This window comes from Eublepharis macularius, chromosome 3, assembly GCF_028583425.1.
Source record: "Eublepharis macularius isolate TG4126 chromosome 3, MPM_Emac_v1.0, whole genome shotgun sequence".
NCBI lineage: Eukaryota > Metazoa > Chordata > Lepidosauria > Squamata > Eublepharidae > Eublepharis > Eublepharis macularius.
In genome coordinates, this window is record NC_072792.1 from 133204302 (window position 1) to 133225365 (window position 21064).

At 41.6% G+C, this 21064-nt stretch overlaps 1 protein-coding gene across 1 annotated transcript in view; it reads right to left on the minus strand.

Moving 5' to 3' along the window:
• Nucleotides 1-21064, minus strand: part of EPHA3 (EPH receptor A3) — a 383392-nt gene that overhangs the window by 73776 nt on the left and 288552 nt on the right. The window contains exons 10-11 of the mRNA XM_054973438.1: nt 15463-15588; nt 3900-4085 (exon numbers count right to left, since the gene is read on the minus strand). Of these exons, the coding sequence (XP_054829413.1) occupies nt 3900-4085; nt 15463-15588 (312 nt within the window). The remainder of the gene's footprint in view (nt 1-3899; nt 4086-15462; nt 15589-21064) is intronic.

Genomic DNA, 21064 nt, shown 5'->3' on the forward strand with positions numbered 1-21064 from the left:
CCAGGCTTGAAGGCAAGGCAGCCGAATGGTACATGACTTTGTATGATTCGGGAGCTCCTGAATTAGACACATTACAAAGTTTCGTCTCTGTTTTATGAGCCCAATATGAGGACCCTCTAGAAGAGGATCGTGCCTGCATGGAACTACAGACGTTGCGACAAGGGGTACAACCGATCAGAGACTATGCTGCCAAATTTCATCAATTAGCAGCCAAATGCCCCCACTGTGAAGAAGGAACCAAGATCATAATGTTTAAAGGTGGCATGAACTCCAGGTTGTTGGATCGTTCCCTAATGCAGGACGACCCGCCAACGCTATTGGGCTGGATACAATTAGCCTGTGAAGCAGAAAATCGCATTCAACATGTGAGGCTAGTAGAACAACAACAAGCTATGGGGGCAAGAAGAATGCCTGTAATAGCCAAAGGGGGGTGAGCAGGTCCTCCAAGCCGCGGAGCACGAGAAACTCGTTGGTGACAAGGATTATGCCTCCAATGCAGCTGAAGTGGACACTTTGCAGCGCAGTGCCCATTCTGTACGCCAACCCCAGCCGCCCCTACTCCTGCGCGCCCCACTCCAGCGCCGAGGGCGAACCGCGGCCGAGGGGTGCAGAAGCGAGGCCAACAGGAGAAGGGCCTAGAAGCGGAGGAAATACTTATGGACTTAGATGTTCAGCCCGCTGAAAGTGAAGAAGAACCCCCTAGCCCCCAGTCAGGAAACGAGATGGATCTGTCGTGAAAGGACCCGAACGGCAGATCAAAGAAGAAACCACCCACAAAGAGGTGAGAGAGAAAGGGTCTGTATTGTTTCTTCCGGTCATATTGCTGAATCCCAAGAGGGGAACTCTTATATGAGTAGAATCCTTAATTGACTCAGGCTCCTATAGAGACATTATAGCACTAGCACTGGTAAATGGATTAGGTTTGGAAACCAGAGAACTAGAGACTCCTATCATCTTTGAACAAATGGACGGGTCTAACATGAACCCAGTAAGTCTTGAAACGGAACAAGTACCTACCGTCATGGGGGAGCACTGGGAAAGCAGATGTTTTATAGTCAGTCAAACAGCCAAATATCCCCTCATTCTGGACAGCCGTTGGTTATGGGATCATAACCCATACATAGACTGGGTTAAAGATGACAGACTGTATATACCTGCTAGCCTCAGAAAAGAGGTCCTGCACCAATGTCATGATGCCCGTACCGCCGGTCATTTTGGTTACTTAAAAACTCTCCATTTAATACAAAGACAATTTTGGTGGCCAGGCATCAGAAAATATGTATCCCAATACATCTCCTCTTGCTCAACCTGTATAAGTGCTAAATCAAGAAAAGGAAAACCACCAGGACTCTTACAACCCTTGGAAATTCCTAATCGACCCTAGGAAGTGATATCCATGGATTTTATTACAGATCTGCCTCCCTCTAGGGGCTGTTCCTGTATATTAATGGTTGTGGACTTATTTTCAAAACAAGCACACTTTATCCCATGCACAACCATCCCAACGGCCAAGAAGTTAGCTGAAATATTTATGAAACATATTGTAAAGCTGCATTCTTTTCCCTCAAAGGTGGTTTTGGATCGAGGCAGACAATTTGTTTCCAACTTCTGGCGGGAGCTTCTCCAACTAACTGGAATAGAGCAGGGAATTAGCGCCGCATTCCATCCGCAAAGTGACGGACAATTGGAAAAAACAAATCAAATCTTGGAACAATCTCTACGATGCTACATTAACTTTCAACAAGATAATTGGACAGATCTTCTTCATTTCGCAGAATACGCTTACAACAACACAGTCCACAGTTCAACAGGGGAAGCACCCTTCAAAATAGCGCATGGATATGATGGTAAGGCGTTTCCCTTTGAAATGCAGCTAGGAAACAAGCCCGGCGGAGATCTACAACAATGGTGGACTGCTATCGCAGAGCAGTGGACAGCAATTCAAACAGCTCTAGACAAAGACAAAGCCGACTACAAAATATACGCCGATCGCCATCGTGCGGCGCAATGGGAATTGCAACCTGGAGACAAAGTGTACATCTCGACAAAGAACCTCAAAGCAAAGCAACGAAGCAAAAAACTAGCTTTGAAATACTTAGGCCCTTTTCCTGTGAAAAGGGTGATCAATAAAGTGACCGCAGAAATCGACCTTCCAAAGAATCTACGCCATGTACACCCCACATTCCACATCAGCTTGCTAAAGAAAGCCCCCTCACCAGATAAATGGCATCCTTCAGCAGCAACCCCCATTCCCAACATGATCAATGATCAAATACATTATGAAATTGAAGAAATATTGGACTCTAAACTTAGATGCAATAAGCTGTACTATTTAGTTTGCTGGAAGGACTTTGAGGAGGGGTACAGGGAATGGGTAGGTCAATTCATGTCAGTGCCCCCAGGCTCCTAAAACAATTCCATCAACAATACCCTGAGAAACCAGGAGGAGGTGGTGGAAGGGGATCTTAAGGGGGGCAGAAAGTCAGGATCTGCCATGCTGGGGACTTGTAGCCTATGTAACACCATATTAATTTCTATAGTTGTTTAGTCTTTCTCCCCTCTAGGTTCCTGCAAGTACATTTCCATGGGAGAGGATGCTATGTCTTATCTGTTTCTTCCTAAGACGACCTTGATGAACCAGCGTTCCCACAGAGAAGCTGCCTGCTATGTGAACTCTGGGGGGAGGCTGGGAGCTCAGACTTTAAAGTGTAACAACTTTCATTTTGTAACTCATTCCTAACAAAGCTTTGCTCAGGCAGGATCTGCTTGGTCCTGGAGTGTGGACATCTGGGCCTAAATGCTGTCTTTCTAATAAAACCTTTTGAAATCAAAAGACCTTGTCTTCTTGCAGAAGGGAGGAAGGCAGACTCTAGCCAACTGGAATGCCATAGCCTGACAATGGGGGGCTCCCCCATGCTGGACCTCCCTGCCAGCTCCACAGGCCTCTGACAGGCCGCAAAGGCAGTAGGGAGATGCAGTGTGGTCCTACAGCTGCCTCAGAGGTGGTGGGAAGGCTGTGGGGGGGGGCTCCCCCATGCTGAGCCTCTCCACTAGCTCTGCAGCTCCTCAGCGGCCTGCTGCTGACAACTCTCCTTTTATCCTGGTGGAGGTGCACTGCAGGGTCCCAGTGGGCCTGTGCCAGGATAAGATGTAAGTCATTAGGAATACAGCTCACCTTTTATGTTTAAGGATAAACCTGCTATGACTTAAACAAGTATGTTCACAAGGGCTGTGAGCTGCAGCACATTTGGGACCCTATTTACTGCCTACATGCCATTCGCTAACTCTTTTGAATTGTGCAGAAGGTGGAAAGCCTAACAGATATATAGCTGACTGATGGACATCAGGGGGGTTCTTAGAAACTGTATTCTAAAATTAATGGATTTTTTAAATAATATATTTAAATATTGTCTACAGACCTTGGGTTTTCTAGTTAGTCCTTCTGGTTACAAATTATTTGAATAATCCTGGAACATTTTAATAAAAAACCATTGGCCACAGATAAATAACATTTATTGTTTATATAAGTGATTATCTGTAACATGGTTCAAAGATGGAATTTTGTGTGTATCCATATTCTAAGATTTTTTAAAAATGGCATTTTCATGTCCTATTCTGTATGTCTAGAAACCTGGATAGGGCTTGAAGAGAGCACCAAGAGGATTATTTACACTGTCTTCACAGAGTACACCAGCAATTTGATGGAAGCAAAACTGAATATTTCTGCAAGACTTTTCCCAGTGGGAATCTTCCAAAATATGGATATTGTTCCCCATAAATAAGGTAACTGAGTGAAGCATCATCTATTCCACTTTAACCACAGATATTTGCATACTCTTGAAATTCTACATGAACAATCTATCCCAGATATGGACTTTTCAGTGTATAATGGTTCTTACTTTTGGTGACAACTCCCTCTAACCGAATGATGTTGGGATGGTCAAACTGTCCCATGATGCTTGCCTCTCCTAGGAAGTCTCTTCTCTGCTTCTCTGTGTAGCCAACCTTCAAGGTTTTGATTGCCACTGAAATTTCCTTTTTAGAAGGCAGTTTTAAGCGGCCACTGCATACTTCTCCAAACTCACCTGCCAATAAAAGGAAACAATATGGGAAATAGTTTAAGTGAAAGGAATAATATTAAATTATGGTAAAATGGCATACATAGCATTTACTTGCACCATATATTACTATCCCAACATAGCAGGCCTATTGAAAACATCAGTTTGGATCCTGTGAACAAATTGCATGCATACTAGATAATCTCTGCCACGAAGGAGAAGCTCCATGTCTAAGACTGAAGCTTTCGCATCAGTCCAAATGAAATACTGATCTGGAAAGAGTTGGGTGTCAGCATGGAATTGTGCACAGTGCACAACCCTGCTACCTCTGCTAATTTAACACTGGGTTAACACTTTTAATCATGAAGAAGTTTTCTGGGCAAGATGAACTGTCTCCTGGTGCTCCTTGACCCATCATCTTAGGTTGACTTCTACAGTCACAGTTGGCTAGTTCTGGTGGCACCTAAGCAGACTGCAACAAAAGGACACTGAATGGGAAAACCGGTCGACACTTGCCTGGGTCCTCCTCAGTGTGGCTCTTCATTAATAATTGTTTAGTATTTCAAATTTTTGCCCTAAATTGCATAACATGAGCTTTTGCAGCAGCAGGGAATTTGAAGGCTGGAGGAGACCCCTCCCTCCTCAAACCCTCGTGTGCATGCCCACATGGCTATTGGTTGCTTGCCTACCTTTCCTTGCATTGTGAATAAAAACACACAGAAAGGAACTGGTGAGGTGATGCCAATGACACCATGCTGTCAACTGCTCTCCTCCCCAGTGCAAAGCAAGACTTTCATGAATTGGGCCACACAATGCCAGCTAAAATGACAAAACTGAGGATATTGTCCTTTGGTGAAATCATGAGAAGACAAGGTTTTCTGAAAAAGTCAATAATGCTAGGAAAAGCAGAGGGCAGTAGGAAAAGAGGAAGACATAAAATGAGAGGGCTTGACTCAATAAAAGAAGCCAGGATTTGCAGGTTTGCAGGACCTGAGCAAGTCTGTTAATGATAGGACATTTTGGAGGTCCCTCATTCATAGAGTTGCTATAGGTTGGAGGCGACTTGACACTAGAGATGGGCACAAACAGCAATACGAATTAAAAAAAAGCCACAACAGCCAAATCTGCTGTTCGCAAACAAGCTGTTCATGAGGCCCCATTTGAAACAAACTGGTGGTTGTTGCAAGCCTTGTTCGTTGCTCTTTGTTGCTGTTCGTCAAACTAGACAGTCTGGCACCTGCAATCAATTCCCTTGGCAACTTAGGCAGGGACTGTCTGAACTAGAGATGGGCATGATCCGCATTACGATTGAAAAAAACCCACGATAATGGTGATCGCGCGATCGTGAACCAACGGATCATGATCGGCCACAGCCAACAATCCAGCTATCGGGAGGGGCCTGGATCAGGGCGATCGGGCTCGGATTGGGGATCCAGACGCTCAGGCACCAGCAATCTATTCCCCTGTCAACGGAGCCAGGGGAATGCCTGAGCTGTGTTTGTCCTCCTTCTGTCGCCCTGGAAACCTGAATGGAAGCCCAGCTTGACTTGATCAGCAGGGCTTCCTTCCAACCACAGAGCAGCAAAGCAGTCACAAGTTGGGAGAAGACACCCAGGGGAGGGAGGGGGAAGGGGGTGTTCTGTAGCCATGGGCACTCCAATCTCATCCCTGCAAACCCTGATAGGCAGCTCTGACGGCCAAACGCAGACCTCCTGTGTTGATGAATGGGACCCATGCCATGGGCTCCCAGGCTGGGTTTCACTTTTTGCGAGCAGTGGAGTGGGACAGAGCTCTTGCTTGCTACTTGCTAGCCTTTGGAGAGAGAGCGAGAGAGAGAGAGACTGAGAGAGTCGGCTACCGCTACCACCCACCTTCCCACATAGCTGGGAATAGCAGCGCACCCCGTTTTGGCATCCACGATCCACGATCCATGGCTTGGGAATGGGAGATGATCGGTGCGGATCATTAATTCGGGATCATCGCCGGCACCAATCCATGATCAGCTGGATCGTTTATTTTTTTTGGATCGTGCCCATCTCTAGTCTGAACTCTATGTGCTGTTAGTTTCCTATACCTACAGCAATCAGAAGAGCTCTTCTTTATAGTTAGAACAAACTCTGTTGGTAAGCCTATGAATTCTTTGCTTTAAAAAGAGCACATGGATTTTGGAGTCTGATTTTTAGGAAAGAGGGTTATGTTCCTTGTCCTTCTATACTATTTAGCAGTTTATTATACATGAAATAAATTATGTTGATTAAATGTAAAAGGTACAAGTACCAAGCATTACTGACCCATGAGGGGACATCACATCACGTTTTCTTGGCAGACTTTTTGTTATGGGGTGGTTTGCCATTGCCTTCCCCAGTCATCTACACTTTACCCCCATAAAACTGGGTACCAACCTCAGAAGGATGGAAGGCTGAGTCAGCCTTGAGCTGGATACCTAAACCTGGCTTCTGTCAGGATCAAACTCAGGTTGTGAGCGGAGCTTGGGCTGCAGTACTGCAGTTTACCACTCTGCACCATGGGGCTCCTATGTTGATTAATAATCTAAAATAAAACTAGGCTTGTAATTGTGCCAAGCCTGATCTCATCATATCTTAGAAACTAAACAAGGTCACTCTAGTTAGTACTTAGATGTGGGATCATCAACGAAGTCCAGGTTTGCTATGCAGTGGTGGTCAATGGCAAGCCACCTCTGAGCATCCCTTGCAGACACTAACCTTCCATGCTGTAGTACTGGAAGTATGGGAATAGCAAGAGCCATTTTCCTTATAAATGCTCATTACTTCACCATGCAGAGAACTAGTGTAGCATAGTGGTTAGAGTTTTGCACTGGGAAGATCAGGGTTCAAATATCCACTCAGCCTGACCTGCCTGACCTACCTCATAGATTGTTGTGAGGATAAAAGAGAGGAAAATCATCTAAACTGCTTTGGTTCCCAATGGGGAGAAAAGCAGTACTATATAGTGGTTATAACCACAATTATAATACTGTATAATCACTGGATAATACTGCTTGCTGGGTGACATTGTGCAAGTCACACACTTTCAGCCTAACCTACCTCACAGGGTTGTAATGAAGACAAAATGCTGGAGAGAAGTACAGTGTAAGCTTCTTTTGGTCCTTATTGGTTAGAGAAGTGGAATATAAATGAAGAAGAAAAATTGAAAGGCAGATTATAAATGAAGTAAATAAATAAATTTTCGTCCTGTTATTTGGCCAAGCCTTGCCCATCAGCTGCTGTTGTCAAATGGATGAAGAACTCAAACTCAACGAGCTACGTAAGTAATTTCATGCATAATTACAATATTTTATGGGTGATGGGTAATTAATGTAAAAATTGCTTTTCTTGATCAGACTAAGGATTAATCTTATTCTGCATCTATTTCTTATAGTGGCCAATCATGTACCTCTGTGAAGTTTTCAAGCAGGTCATGAAGACAACACCCCTCACACATTGTTACCTCCTAGCAACTTATATTCAGTGGCATATTAACCCTATTCATATGACATGCCCAGAGACAATGCAACACAGGAAAAGGGGGAGTAGAAACAACATATAATGTTACTCCCCCTTTTGATCAAATGTGAATTGTATGTTTTAAACCAGTTTAGAGCCAGTTTGATGTAGTGGTTAAGAGCGCAGGACTCTAATCTGGCGAGCCGGGTTTGATTCCCCACTGCTCTACTTGAAGCCAGTTGGGTGACCTTGGGTCAGTCACAGCTTCTAGGAGCTCTCTCAACCCCACCCACCTCACAGGGTGTTTTTTCTTGTGGAGATAATAATGATATACTTTGTATACTGCTCTGAGTGGGCATTAAGTTGTCCTGAAGGGCAATATATAAATCAAATGTTATTGTTGTTGTTGTTGTTGTTATTAAACTTGTCTACAGCTATTGGTCCCATCTTGTATCATTATATGAATCATATGATTTAATCAGGCTTTTTGTGAAGTACTTTCTGTTGTCTATCCTTTTATTTACTACCAATCACTTCCATTAGTGGGCACCTGATTTTCTAAACCCCATTCTCAATTTCCATGGCAACTTTGGCCACATATGAGGAAGACTGCCTAAACGAATGCATGAAATAAATAGAATCAGAGGCAAAATCAGTGATGTTCAATGGTTAGAGTACTGGAAAGTCCCATTCAGTCATACTTTTGCTCATTCATTAAGGTAGAGAAGCTGTTAGCTCTCATTTTCAAGATGAGAAGCTATTAGCTCTCATTTTCAAGTCTCTGTCTGTAAAATGGAAATCATGAATCATTTGTGAATATATACAAGAAAAAAGAAATATGACAATGATGACAACTGCTCCTCTGCTTTTACTACCACCATTATTACCACTACCACTACAAAGTACTACTCAGAAGAACTAGAGAGTAATAGTTGTAAAAATATTTTTAAAAGTAGATTGCGTGATCCCAGCTAGGCACATGATTTCTGAGTTTTCCAAATAAAGGTCACCAATAGCTCTCCTTGAAAAACATAAGGCTTTAATTTCACTGCAAATCATATGCACACATGATAGAACTTTGTTTTCAATTTAGACTGCACAAGAACTGAATGATGTAGGTATATATTACTGGAACAACTTTACATGATTTAAATCTGTTCAGGGGATAGTGATATTTCTATTAATTTAGGCACTTGCTGCCTCTATCAATTGTATTGTGTTGAGAATTTGCACACAGATGAGCTTGAGATGTTATTGCTTCCACTCTTGGATATGCTTTAAATCACAACTGCACAATGCACAGGGCCCTCCCTGATTGTCTGTTTCCTGTTCATATAAGACAAATACCTTGTGTGAGCTTTGTGAGTCTTAAACATTCTGTACCGAACCTCTCATTAATGAGAATTAGGTAATCCATCCCTGCTAGGCTATAGAAATGCAGGATGAAAGACTAGAATTAAGCAAAGAATGTTTTGTATATTTTCATTCAAGTAAGAATGAAAGCATACCATCCCTGCCTAGGGTGGGGGCGATGGCGAAGCTGCAGGGTGTACTGAAGCCCAGTTCCAAACAGGCAATTTTTACTGAACTGGACTTCAGCTTGCCCCATGGCTTCTCCATTTTCCAGTGTGATAGGGGAGCTGCGGGTAACACTGAAGCCCACTTCAATAAAAATTTCCCATTTGGAGGCAATTTTAATGGAATTGGGCTCTAATATGCCCTGCATCTCCTAAGTTTTTCAGTACCATGGGAGAGCTGTGAGTCACACTAAAGTCTGGTTCAGTAAAAATCACCTGATTGGGGGTGTTTTTTACTTAACTGGGTTTCAGAACATCCATTGCACCTTCATTGGACTGGAAAATGATGTCATTGTCTGGTGTGACAGGGAAGTGCAGGAGTGCATGTGAGCTTGGCATGCACACAAGAGGTAAATACCCCGCATTGTTATCACAGCACCTTCAAAAGCTGATGGCCAAGGAAGGCCATGAGTGGCATTTATAAGAAATTGTTAATCAAACATTCAGTGGAAAAAACAGATTACAGATTCATGTACATCAGGCCTATATGACTTGTGTCCCAGGAGGCAATATACTGAATCCACCAGAATCCCAATACAACTCCTGTTCTTCTTGGGTCTACAAAATAGAGATGTTCACAGGCACCTGGCAGACTGCCATAACTAATAGCAGTTGGGTGCATTTTTATTGGTGGGTTACAAATTCTGCAGGCCTTGCAATGGTTAGCAACTAGCTGTTAAGTGGTTTATTGTATTTTATGACTTCACAGCTTAGTCCGTTATTGATATAATTTGGGCTGTAGCCCTGGTGTGAATGGGAAGGAGCCGATGGGAGAGGTGAAAGGGGAAATTATGAGACAAAGTGTCCCCAGACTGAATGCTGTCCTATTTCCCCTGCACTCTGGCCTCTACTTTCCTTCTGTTCAAACCTCAGCCACCACAATATCAATAGAGGGGAAGGCACATAAGCTTTTATTAACTGGATGGTAGTGTGTACCAACCCTAATAATGTTGCATTTAATACTGGGGTGATTAGAAACCCTTTTCCCACAGCTATTTCGACTTGACAGACAGCATACAGATGGAACAGAACAACAGCCAAAGGTTTATATACAGGAAATGTTGCAGAAACAGTTAGAGGTTTTGCGTAGAATAAATAATAAGACAAATGGACAACTGGTTCACACTCCACTCCCCAGAGATTATGCCCCCCCTCCCCACTGGGAGTTGACTTGTTGAATCTGAGCCTAAGTTAAGAACACAGATGCTGAGAGGGAAATTATGACCTTTTCCCAAGACAGGGCTCCTCAACATTCAAGGTTCTTTTGCTCCTTTTTAACACAGCTATTGCTTCTATTCAAGTACTAAGCAACTCTTTTAAATGTTCAAAGACTAGCCTCAGAGACATTATAATAAAAGTTAGATTTGAGATGAACCCTTCACAAGGTGCTTATTTAATTTTTTTTAAAAAGATTCCTATCTTACCCTATCCTTCTTAATCCTAACTAAAAGCCTGAAATAAAAGGCCTAACTCAGCTTATGCCCTTATCCAAGGCTGTAATATACCTGTCTAAAGGAAAATATATCACTTCTCCTTATTTAAATTGTGGTGGCTCACTTTGCCTCACATTCAGTGAAGTTCTAGAGATTCTGATTGGCTGGCCAGTCTCTGGGGCTCCTTTGGGCAGAATTCTCACAAATGGTTCAGAGCTCTGGAGACAGGTGGAACTCTGGGGCTGATTGCCACGGCCTCTTATAGACAGTGTAAGAATATAAGATATAGTTTCTAATATGTTGCACACTATCTTATTTCTGACTCAGCAAAGGGCCATTATTCTGGTGTGGGTGGGATTTCAACTTTGATTTTATGGAAGGACAGTGGTTTGATGGTCTATTCAACAGAGCCCTAGCTCCATTAACTCAGGCTTGATAGCAAACAACTGTGGAACAAACTATTAACAATTGTCTTATTATTTACATTATTTATAATCTGTGTTTCTCACTGTGATTCAAGGTGCATTACAAAGTATAAGTCAATACGATCTCCAGCTGGGACATTTAATAAACAATGCAATATAACTCCTCCCTTAGTTTTTCGACCTGGGACCAAAAGCTAAATTTCCAGTTCCTTACTGACGAAATACAGTACTTTTTGCAGCTCCCTCTGCTGGTCAAGATATCTACTCTAACACACAGGGTATATATATCTTTTAAATTAAACACCACCTCCCTCAAGTTTTTTTCACATCTACTTAAGGTTTTTCACATCTCATGCCATTTCCAAGGATAATCCAAAATGAGGTGCAGTTTTCTAGGAGGATCTGAGGGATAGATCAAGAAGAGAAAAAAGGCAAAGATCCAATCCCTGAGCAAAGCTCTGCTCATAGTTCTCTAGCAACAGGCAGGAAGGTTGTAGGTAGGGAAACAACATCAGCTACATCGAAGTGTCACTTCTAGGTAAAACCTGGAAGTAACATAGGGAAGCTCTATGAATCACTGGAAACTCTGTGGTTTTACTACACATTTTATGGCAATTCTTAGAGCTATCTTATATAACTTCTGGGCTTTAGCTGGAAGTGATGTTGTGACAGCTGATGTCTCCATCCCTCTTTCTGTGTTTTTTAAATTCTCTTGCTACATCTCCAGCAGGCAAATGATACTGCAGGTGGGACACCTCCCACCATAGTGAGTTGCCTGGCAGTCCTAGTATATAGAAACACTAAAACTCCACCTTTTGCTGTGACAATTGTGCTAGCAGTTAGGAACTGGAGTTGGCAAAAAGAAATTACATCAGTGATTATTTTAAGAGGCCAGTACAAAACATTCCATTGACACCATTAATGACTAAAAGCAGACAATCAGAAATGAGGAATGATAATCAAACCTAATACGTGCCAATATTTTGGTGCCCTTCTAAAATGCTGAGGGAAATGCTTATTTTAATTGTTTGTGACCTTGGGACTATTTTGAAAAGACACCTGAAATATAAAATGTATTTTAAAACATCTTTGTTTGCTTTTGCCTCTAGTGAGTGGACTGCAGTGGAGTAGGAAGTGGAGGTAGGAAGAATGGAATCTCTGTTGCAAATCCAAACAATCCAAACACCTCCAGGATCCCTAGCCAAACTAGCCTGGAGAAAATTGCTTCCTGACCCCAAAGTGGTGATCGACACTACCCTGGTCATGTAAGAAAGGGCCACAAAAACTAAGCACTGATGAAACCCTTCCTGCCCTCCCTCTGATGATCCTCCTATATTCACAGAATCAGCATTGCTGTCATCAGGTGGCCATCTAGCCTCTGCTTTAAAACCTCAAAAGAAGGAGAGTCCACCACCTCCTGAGGAAGCCTCTTCCACTGAGGGACCACTCTGTCAGGAAGTTCTTTGTAATGTTTAGTGAAAACTCCTTTGATTTAATTTCAATCCACCGGTTCTCGTCTGACCTGGGGCAATGGAAAACAAACCCCCATCATTCTATAATTATGCATCTGATTTTTCCTGCCTAAATGCAGAACTTTACATTTATCTCTGTTGAAATTCATTGTATTTGTTTTAGCCCAGTTTCCCATCCTGTCAAGATCATCCTGACCATCTTCTACCATATTTGCTACCCCTCCCAATTTAATATTATCTGCAAATTTAATAATAATAATATTCCTTCATCCAAATGTTGAACAAAACTGGTCCTAGGATCAATCCCTGAGTCACTCCACTTGTCACTCTTCTCCAAGAGGATGAGAGCGCACAACACTTTACATTGCTGGTGTATGTCAACTGATCTGCGGTACCCATTATGAGGTATTGGTTAAAGTATAATTTTAATTAATTTCTAAATGCTTTTAAAACATTTTAGAGCTTTTTAAAAGACTTATTAACATATATTTTACAATTAACTTAAAAATGTATACAGCTGTTGAGAAATTAGCAGTGATGGTTAGAATTGACAAGGATGGTTAGAATAGATTCTGTATCTCTTGCAGAGAATAGGCAGCCCTAAGGAGCTTACATCGTACCTGAGAAATTAATCAGTGCAGAACAAGACATTCTGGGGGATCTGCTAGCAGCCTCACCACTTGCTCCTAAATGTGTTATCAATCTTATTCTCTCCGTTTCAAGTGACAAAGAACTGTAGCCAGTGAGTGTGTGCTATTCCCTGCTTGGACTGAAGATGATGGAGAACACTGCACTCTTGTGGGGCAAAATGAAAAAAAATCCATGAGTGGGAAAAAATGACCTCTTTTGCTATTATTGGAATGCCAGTTGCTATGAAGTAAGCTATTATTTATTAACCAATATGGATTTATTAGAACCTGTTTAAGACTCACACATTTTTCTTTGTGCGTCAAGTATATTTTTTATGCGTTTCATTATTGATTCCGTATTTTATGCAGAAAAAGTTATTCCAGAATTTTACAATGAGTGGATAACATGGAGTAAGATGTTGATATAAGTGAAATGAATGAATAAACAAATGAAGTAGACTTCAGCCAGCAAATGCCACAAGCTCTATATTATGCAAAATAAATTTGCAAAGGACCTTTTTTTGTAACAACAGACTAATATAGCTGCTTTTCTGGGATCTGTTGCTTCTGAAGTTATTCTTCAGTTACACTATTTTAATGGCACTCCTAGGGTTCCAAAACAAATGTTTGAACCTTTGAGATTTTAATACAGTTCACAAAGCTCCTGCTGCACAATCATCTGACATATAGTCTGTGTTTCATGTGGTGCAACAAACTTGTACTCAAGCATTTCTTTATAGTTCAGATAATTAATAATATATCAGAATGTCTTTTTGCTATTACATGAGTAACTCAAATGCTATTGTTAAAAAAAATCAATCCAATGAGCAAAGATTATTGCAGTGTGATGGCTGCTTGGTAACCTAAAGGAATCTCAGGCATCAGCTCAGATTCTAGTGCACAGGTGAAAATTCAACAAAGCCTTTAAGGTCAGGAACACTAACAACTAAGAGGAAATTGAAAAGTTGATGAGCATTTAAAAAAAAACCATATGACCAAGAAATCTTCTAAAGAAGGTTCACAAATCAGGAGGAGCTGCATCAGTAATGCTGATGCAACATGAACACCTTAAACAAGTTTCATACATGGTCTAGCATGAGGCTTCATACTCACACAGGACTACTGCTTTGTTTCTGCTCACCTCTCTGCACTCCAGTCCTAACTACAATGAGGCTGTGTACTAGGCTCAGGTGACCTCCTTGAAGCTGCTGCTGGTGCTCCCCCAACCCTCAGTGGGCTTTCGTTCTTTCTTTTTAGTACCTGTTACTATCACTTAGCCTTTGTGGGAATTGCCCATGGGGAGGGTCGTGGCTCCCTGTTCCCTTGTGCAAGCTTGTCACTATGAAACCTGCCTTGTACCCAGTCACCTGGCTATTGAAGGGACTGCGTTTTGCACTTGTGCACCACTGGGGGATCAACCAAATGCCAACAGACCATATTCTGTTTTAAATAGTGTGGTTGAGCAGTGGACATCTATGTGGTACAGAGAACAGCTACAAGTATTTAAGAATAAACAAAATATAAAAGGAAAAGAAAAATGTTCACACACCTTTAAGCGCAACATCAAAATAAGCAAGGGACCTCAAAAGGAATGTATAAAAACAATTCCTCTGTCCTTCCCTTTGTATGTGCCTAATTTAGATCTTCTGTTAAAGCAGAATCTCTGTCTTAGAAAGTTCCAGTTTACTGAGAATTCATCATACCTTGTACTCCTGGCTTAGGCCTCTCAAACCTCCACATGGCCACCTGCAAGGAGCCAGCTCTCAGATCCTTCAACTTCCAGCTCAGATCAGCCAAATGGACCCACTTCCCCATGCCTGGAGGTTTTATTCTCTCCCTTTTCCCATCCATTGGGCAGGTCCAAAGGTGCAGGTCAGAAAGACTTTTCCTGAAGGTTCCAGGAAAATCCACTCTGGCATTTTAGTTCCCCCAACACCTACAAGGGTAAGCTTTTAGCAGAAAATCTTCTGGCCAATCCTTTGACTTCAGCCAGTTGGGACATTTGCAAAACTAAGGATCTTGGGTGCAGTTTAGAAAGCATTTGGCTTCCCCTCCCCCTTCCTACTTGTTCTCAGTTAAGAGGAACTTTTAAAACTAGGGATGAAGATTTTGATACAGCACAAATTTACAAATGAAAACGTTTCTCTAGAACAAGCAGTACCAAAGAACACAAGTTACCTTACTAATATCTGTAAGGTGTTTTGCCTGGGAAAAGGAGGATGATCGCAGTAACCAGATCTATCAGTCAAAATGATTTTACTCAACTCAGCATGCAGACAAAAATCTTTCAATAACTGCTTGATACTTGCAGAAAGTTTTCTGATGCAAAATGTTTGCATCTGAAAGGTCCAAATACAGTTTCTACACTGAAATGGGCAGTGACTCACAGCATAAGAATCTTTACCTGCTCCAACCACTTTGTCAATGGCAATACTAGTAGCATCTAGCTCCTTCGCGAACTCATGGACAGCTTGATTGGGATCTTCGTATGTATGCGGATCCACATAAGTTCTGAGTCCTGGAAGTTTTACTGTTTAAAAAAAAATCAGCAACAAGTGAACCTTCAGTAAAAGAACCATATACATAAAAGCTAATGGAAGAATACACAAGTATTCACTATAAACACACATCCCCAGTAGAGAAAGGTGTCCAAATTACCAAGGTAAAAGCATTTATTCCCCAGATGTTTTAGAACAGAAGAAATATATAATCTTGTCTTCCTTTCCAGTTTCTAGATTCCCTTTTCAATGGGACAGAAAACTTCCAGATTATTCAGGTTTATTATGTTGGTCTGCGTGCCTGTTTGCTTATACTTTTATGCTGAGCTGACCGATGAGAAAGCCCATGCTACAACTCAAGTATTTGCTGTGTGCCTAGATAGAAATATCACCTATGCTTTAGAAAGAAAGATTGCTTTGTTTTTTCTTGATTTTTAACCTGCTTGAGGCTGTCCTAGAATTTTAAAAACTTTATTCCTTTTTACTTGCTAAATAAACATATTTATATGTTTTAAGCAGTGTGATGATTTGTGACAAGACTAAGGGAGATTACAACCCTTGACAATGGCTGAGTGGAAATTTGAAATCAGGACAGGAGTGCTCAAGCCTAATTCAGTTTTTAACCGCTATAACATATCTGCTCTCTGTCACTGTGGGTTGGATTTTAGTTTGTATTTGTCCTAAAATAAGTATCAGAATCAGGAGTGCTATGTAACATACTGAGCTGCTCCTATGTTTTAACAATGTATTTTCTACAAAAAGGCTCAAATTCCCCCCCTCCCCCCAAAAAATTGGAAGTAGATTCATGATAGACAAAAACCAGAACAACTTCACCAACACACTATTAATGTATGAAAATTGCTTCCTCAAGATGTAGTGTAGAGCAATGGTCTACTTTCCTATGTTTAGGTCCCTTTGAAAGGAACAAGGCTCATGGAGGACAGCTTGATCAGTGTCTAGTAGTCATGCTAGCTACAGGTTTAGAGGCAGTCTGCTTTTGAATGCTAATTGCTGTGGAATCTACAGCAGAGGTGGTCTTTCATAAGGATGAGGTGTGCACCCTCACAAAACAGGATGCTGTAGGTTATTTGGTATGATGCCTTTTGGATGTTTACATCTTACTAGTGAATGAAGTCAAACTATTCACATGATTTAGAAATCAAATGTAAAAGTTGCAGAACTGGAATTACAACCCTCTCCCCCATGTTTTAGTGCTAATTGCCTGCAACAGAAATGAAAGATTCTATTCAGAATGCAGGGTGTGCATTTCATACAATATAACATGCTAGAGTCTTTCTTGCAAGGCAGTTGTGCTTAAATAATCATTTTCACAATGATCTTTCAAACATCAATATGAGTTTACATTATGAGGCTGAGAATTCTTTCAGAGTAACTGTTAATCTCCAGACCATAGAGATCAGTTCCCTTAGAGGAAATGGCAGTTTCAGAGGGTGGACTCCATGGCACCACACCGCCCTGAGTTTCCTGCCTTCCCCAAACTCCATCTTCCCCAGGCCACACCCCCAAATCTCCAGGAATTTCCCAAATCAAAGTTGGCAACCTTAATTCAAATCCACACACATCCCTACAGCAACATATTTTTATGGGTTAAAAGTCTTGTAAAGGCTCCCTGCCATTTATGCAGGTTTCAAGTTACAGACTCTCCGCTTGGCCCCAATAAAATGCAACAATGGCTATTTAAAAGCTTCTAAACAACTGGGAAGGGAGCTGCTGCTTTTTTAAAAAAATGCAGATCTCAGAGTTTCTGTTATCAAGTGGCTAGAAACTGAAAAGAGCATAATCCCATTTATACCTAATTATTAATGGCAGTCCGTATAGTAAATAGGTTCTTTCATGAGCAGTGTATAATAAACACATGTGTTAAGCTGCTCTGCTTTACAGCTTTTTGCCCCCTCAGTCGGAATGAAAGGCAGACACAGTATTTGGGATGTAAAATGGGCAGCTTTATTAAATTACAACATGCAAACATTAACTATGGCAAGGGCCTAACTAGTGGTACAGGTTGCTATTGCCACTGGCCGGGATGGCCTAATTTCCTGTGCAAATGGCATAATTTCCATTTCTATCTTGAGTTGCCCCACAGTCAGCAAAGGAATAAAAGGGGCTTCACCAGAAGTGAGCAAACAGAGATTATTTGAGGAAATACGTCTTTGCTTCTCTGAAGGAATATTTTAGGATACAGAATGAAGCTGCAGGGAACAGTACATGGCTGAAGCTTTTTCTCAAACAATTCAGAATCAACTGACTGAAATATTCCAGCTGCTATTGGCTAAAGTGCAGAAGGTTTATTACAGCCACAGAAGTTAGTTTATCCTGTTGCAATTAACCCAGGAAGATTTTAGTTTTTGTATTTTCATTAGACTTTTTCCAACTACCTCTTGAAGAGAGCCTTGTACTGTTGGGTTTATACTTCCCCAGTGACAATTTGGAGGGGGGGAAAGCCTCCCAACATTGGAACATGGGTGAGTTCCCTCAGATGGAAGGTCTAGTCATCATTCCAAGCAGTAAACAAAGAACTAACTGTAAAGAAACACCTTTTTCTACTAAAAGGACAGTGTGGATAATTATATATTCCATAGACTATACGTCCCAGAATAACTGAGAAGGGCAAAGTCATCAATATAGTCCCTTTACCACGAGAAGTACAAGAGCGCCTGAAGACTTAATTTAAACCACAAGTCACTGAGTTTTTTTGTAGAAACCTGATTTAAATGGCCAAACTTTGCTATGCAATTTGTGAAGTAGCAATAAAAAGGACTGCCTCTAAATCAGGAAGGCATTTTTATAAGGATAATAGAGCTATATTATAACAACATGATTCAAGAAGCTGCTTTTTTTCTACTGCACACTTTTCCTGATTGATAATTCTTTTGTTATGCAGATAACTGACCAAAGTTTACTAAACTCTATCCCTGAAGCCTGAAACTCTTATTTCCTAATTTGCAAGTGATCAGTAAACATTGTCATCAGTAGAGATGGGCACAAACCTAACTACGACCCAAAAAAACCCACGAACCAGGCCGGTTCGGGGGTTGCGAACTAGGGTTTGTGGAAGCTCCTTTCCATGCTGGTTCGTTGGGTCATATTTACAGGGCAATTTAAATGGCAATTTCCCAACCCCAGCCCCACATTTACCTTATCCTGCAGTGCAGCGTCCTTTCTTCTCCTCCCAGGAGGGATGGGAAGGTCATTTTTGGCCTCTTCTGCCACCATGGGGGCCTGCAGGGCAACAGAAGAGTCTGAAAATGGCCTTCCTGCCCTTCAAATGGCTGCTGCAGCGGCCATTTGAGGGGCAGGGAAGCCAAAAGCGGCCTTCCTGCCCTTCAAATGGCTGCTGCGGGGGCCATTTGAGGAGCAGGGAGGCCACTTTCGGCTTCCCTGCCCCTCAAATGGCCACCACAGCAGCCATTTGAGGGGCGAGAAGGCCGTTTTTGGCTTCCCTGCCTCTCAAATGACCCCCGCAGCAGCCATCTGAAGGGCAAGAAGGCCGTTTTCAGCCTCTTCCGTCACCCTGCAGGCCCCCAGGGCGGTGAAAGAGGCCAAAAATGGCCTTCTTGCCCCTCCTGGGAGGAGAGGAAGGACTGCGCTGCAGGATATGGTAAGTGTGGTGCTGGGGCTAGGGCTAGGGCTGGGGGGGTAGGGGGCTGGGGTTTGGGCAGTGTAAAGGGACCTGCTGCTCTCAAGGCAGGGAAAGGCCCTTTAAACTGTTAAATGCCCCTTCCTCTGCCGCTGTTAAGGCCAGAAAGGGGCATTTAAACCCCACAAACCACGAACTGGTTTGTAACTGGTCCAGTTCCGTGGTTTGTGGTTCATATTATTTTTTTTGTTCCATGCCCATGTCTAGTCATCAGCAGAACAAAGGAAGGCTCTTTGCAGTCAGCTCAAGATTGTCCATCTTCTGGTAGATCTCTGGAGAGGCAGCATATTCATTTTCCAAGAAATAAAATATAATAAGTAAATAAATAAATCAATCAATGGTTGTCATCTGCAGACTTTACAGTTTACCATACCAAGGTGCATTGCAATCAATTGGAAAAGTGCAAAAAGCAACAAAGATCAGCATAAAAAAAGATATATTTTAGCTCACTAAAATGTGGCACGACAAGCATGTTTTGTTTGCCTGGGTTTTTTGTTTTAATTCAGGTAGGAAGTATGTAAACTTCTTGCACACACATGAACACTTAAAGAACCAAAAAGTTGACTGTTTTGAACATGAACTCTAGAAGAACCAAAAACATACAGATTGATGCTTTCCTACAATGAACAGGTTTAGAATGCATTTCTATAATTACTTAATAGTTTCATCTAGTCAAGATGCATATGGGAGTAGAGTTCAGGCCTATAAATGGATTCAAGGCTTCAAGGAATTGCCTGAGCATCTGGACTGCTCTTTTAAGGAAATATCTTTCCTTCATTTCATGACATAAGCTTTGTGAGTGAACCAGGAATGGTTTAATCAACAATGTAACTTTTGCTATTTGATGAAAATGTTTAAAAGTGAAGGTAGAATTAGAATAAGAAATGAATTAAATTAGGGGTAAAACATTCTGGAAAATATTGCCGGAAATAATACCTACTCTGAGTGAAATTTATTTATTTTATTTTTACTTTATTTATATCCCATCTTTCTCCCAAAGTTGCTTACATTATTCTCCTCTCCTCTATTTTTTCCTTTAGAACTGATCCCATGAGAACTGAGAGTTTGTGACAGGCCCAAGGTCACCCAATCAACTTCCATGGCCGAGTAGAGAACTGAACCTGGGCCACCTAGTCTGCCCCTCTAGTCAATATACCAAACTGCAATATGTTTTTGTGATTCAGAATTCTTCTGTAGGATATTTCTCAGAGAAATAACAACTGTGGGATCTTTTCCCTCACATTGTAATATCAGCCTAAAAATAATAGACTGTGGACACTGAAGTGGATGAATCCGCAGGAATGTAACTACTGTGACTAATTTTAAAAAGTGATTGTGACATTCCACTGTAAAGGGGTGGGCAGGACAAAGTTTTGACCTGTTATTTGTCCGTGACACATTTAAAATGGCTGTTTCTGTTTTATATCCTAATTAAATTTGAATAATGGAGACCTCATAATGTGAGGCACATGTCGATAAATGGGTAGCTTAAGCCCACTGTGTTAACTGTCAGTGTGCAGCCATGAGTAGCTGGATCTCACAGCTTGTGTGCCTGCAATAAAGAAAGTATAGTCGTGTTCCTGTGGGGAAAAGACTCTAGAGAAAAACAATTTGAAGTTTCATTTGTCCCAACACAACTGTAATTAGGTAGAGGTTTTAATTTCAGCAACCACATATAAAACCACATAGAAGGAACTAATTATCAGTCCAGTTGCAAATAACATATCTGTAACTGATCAGCAGTGTTTCTGTTATGTGAAAAAATACATTATAGAGGGAACAGAGTCAAAATACAACAAATGCACTATGGAATATAAGTAGAAAAGGCAATCCAGGTTGTGGGTTGGCTG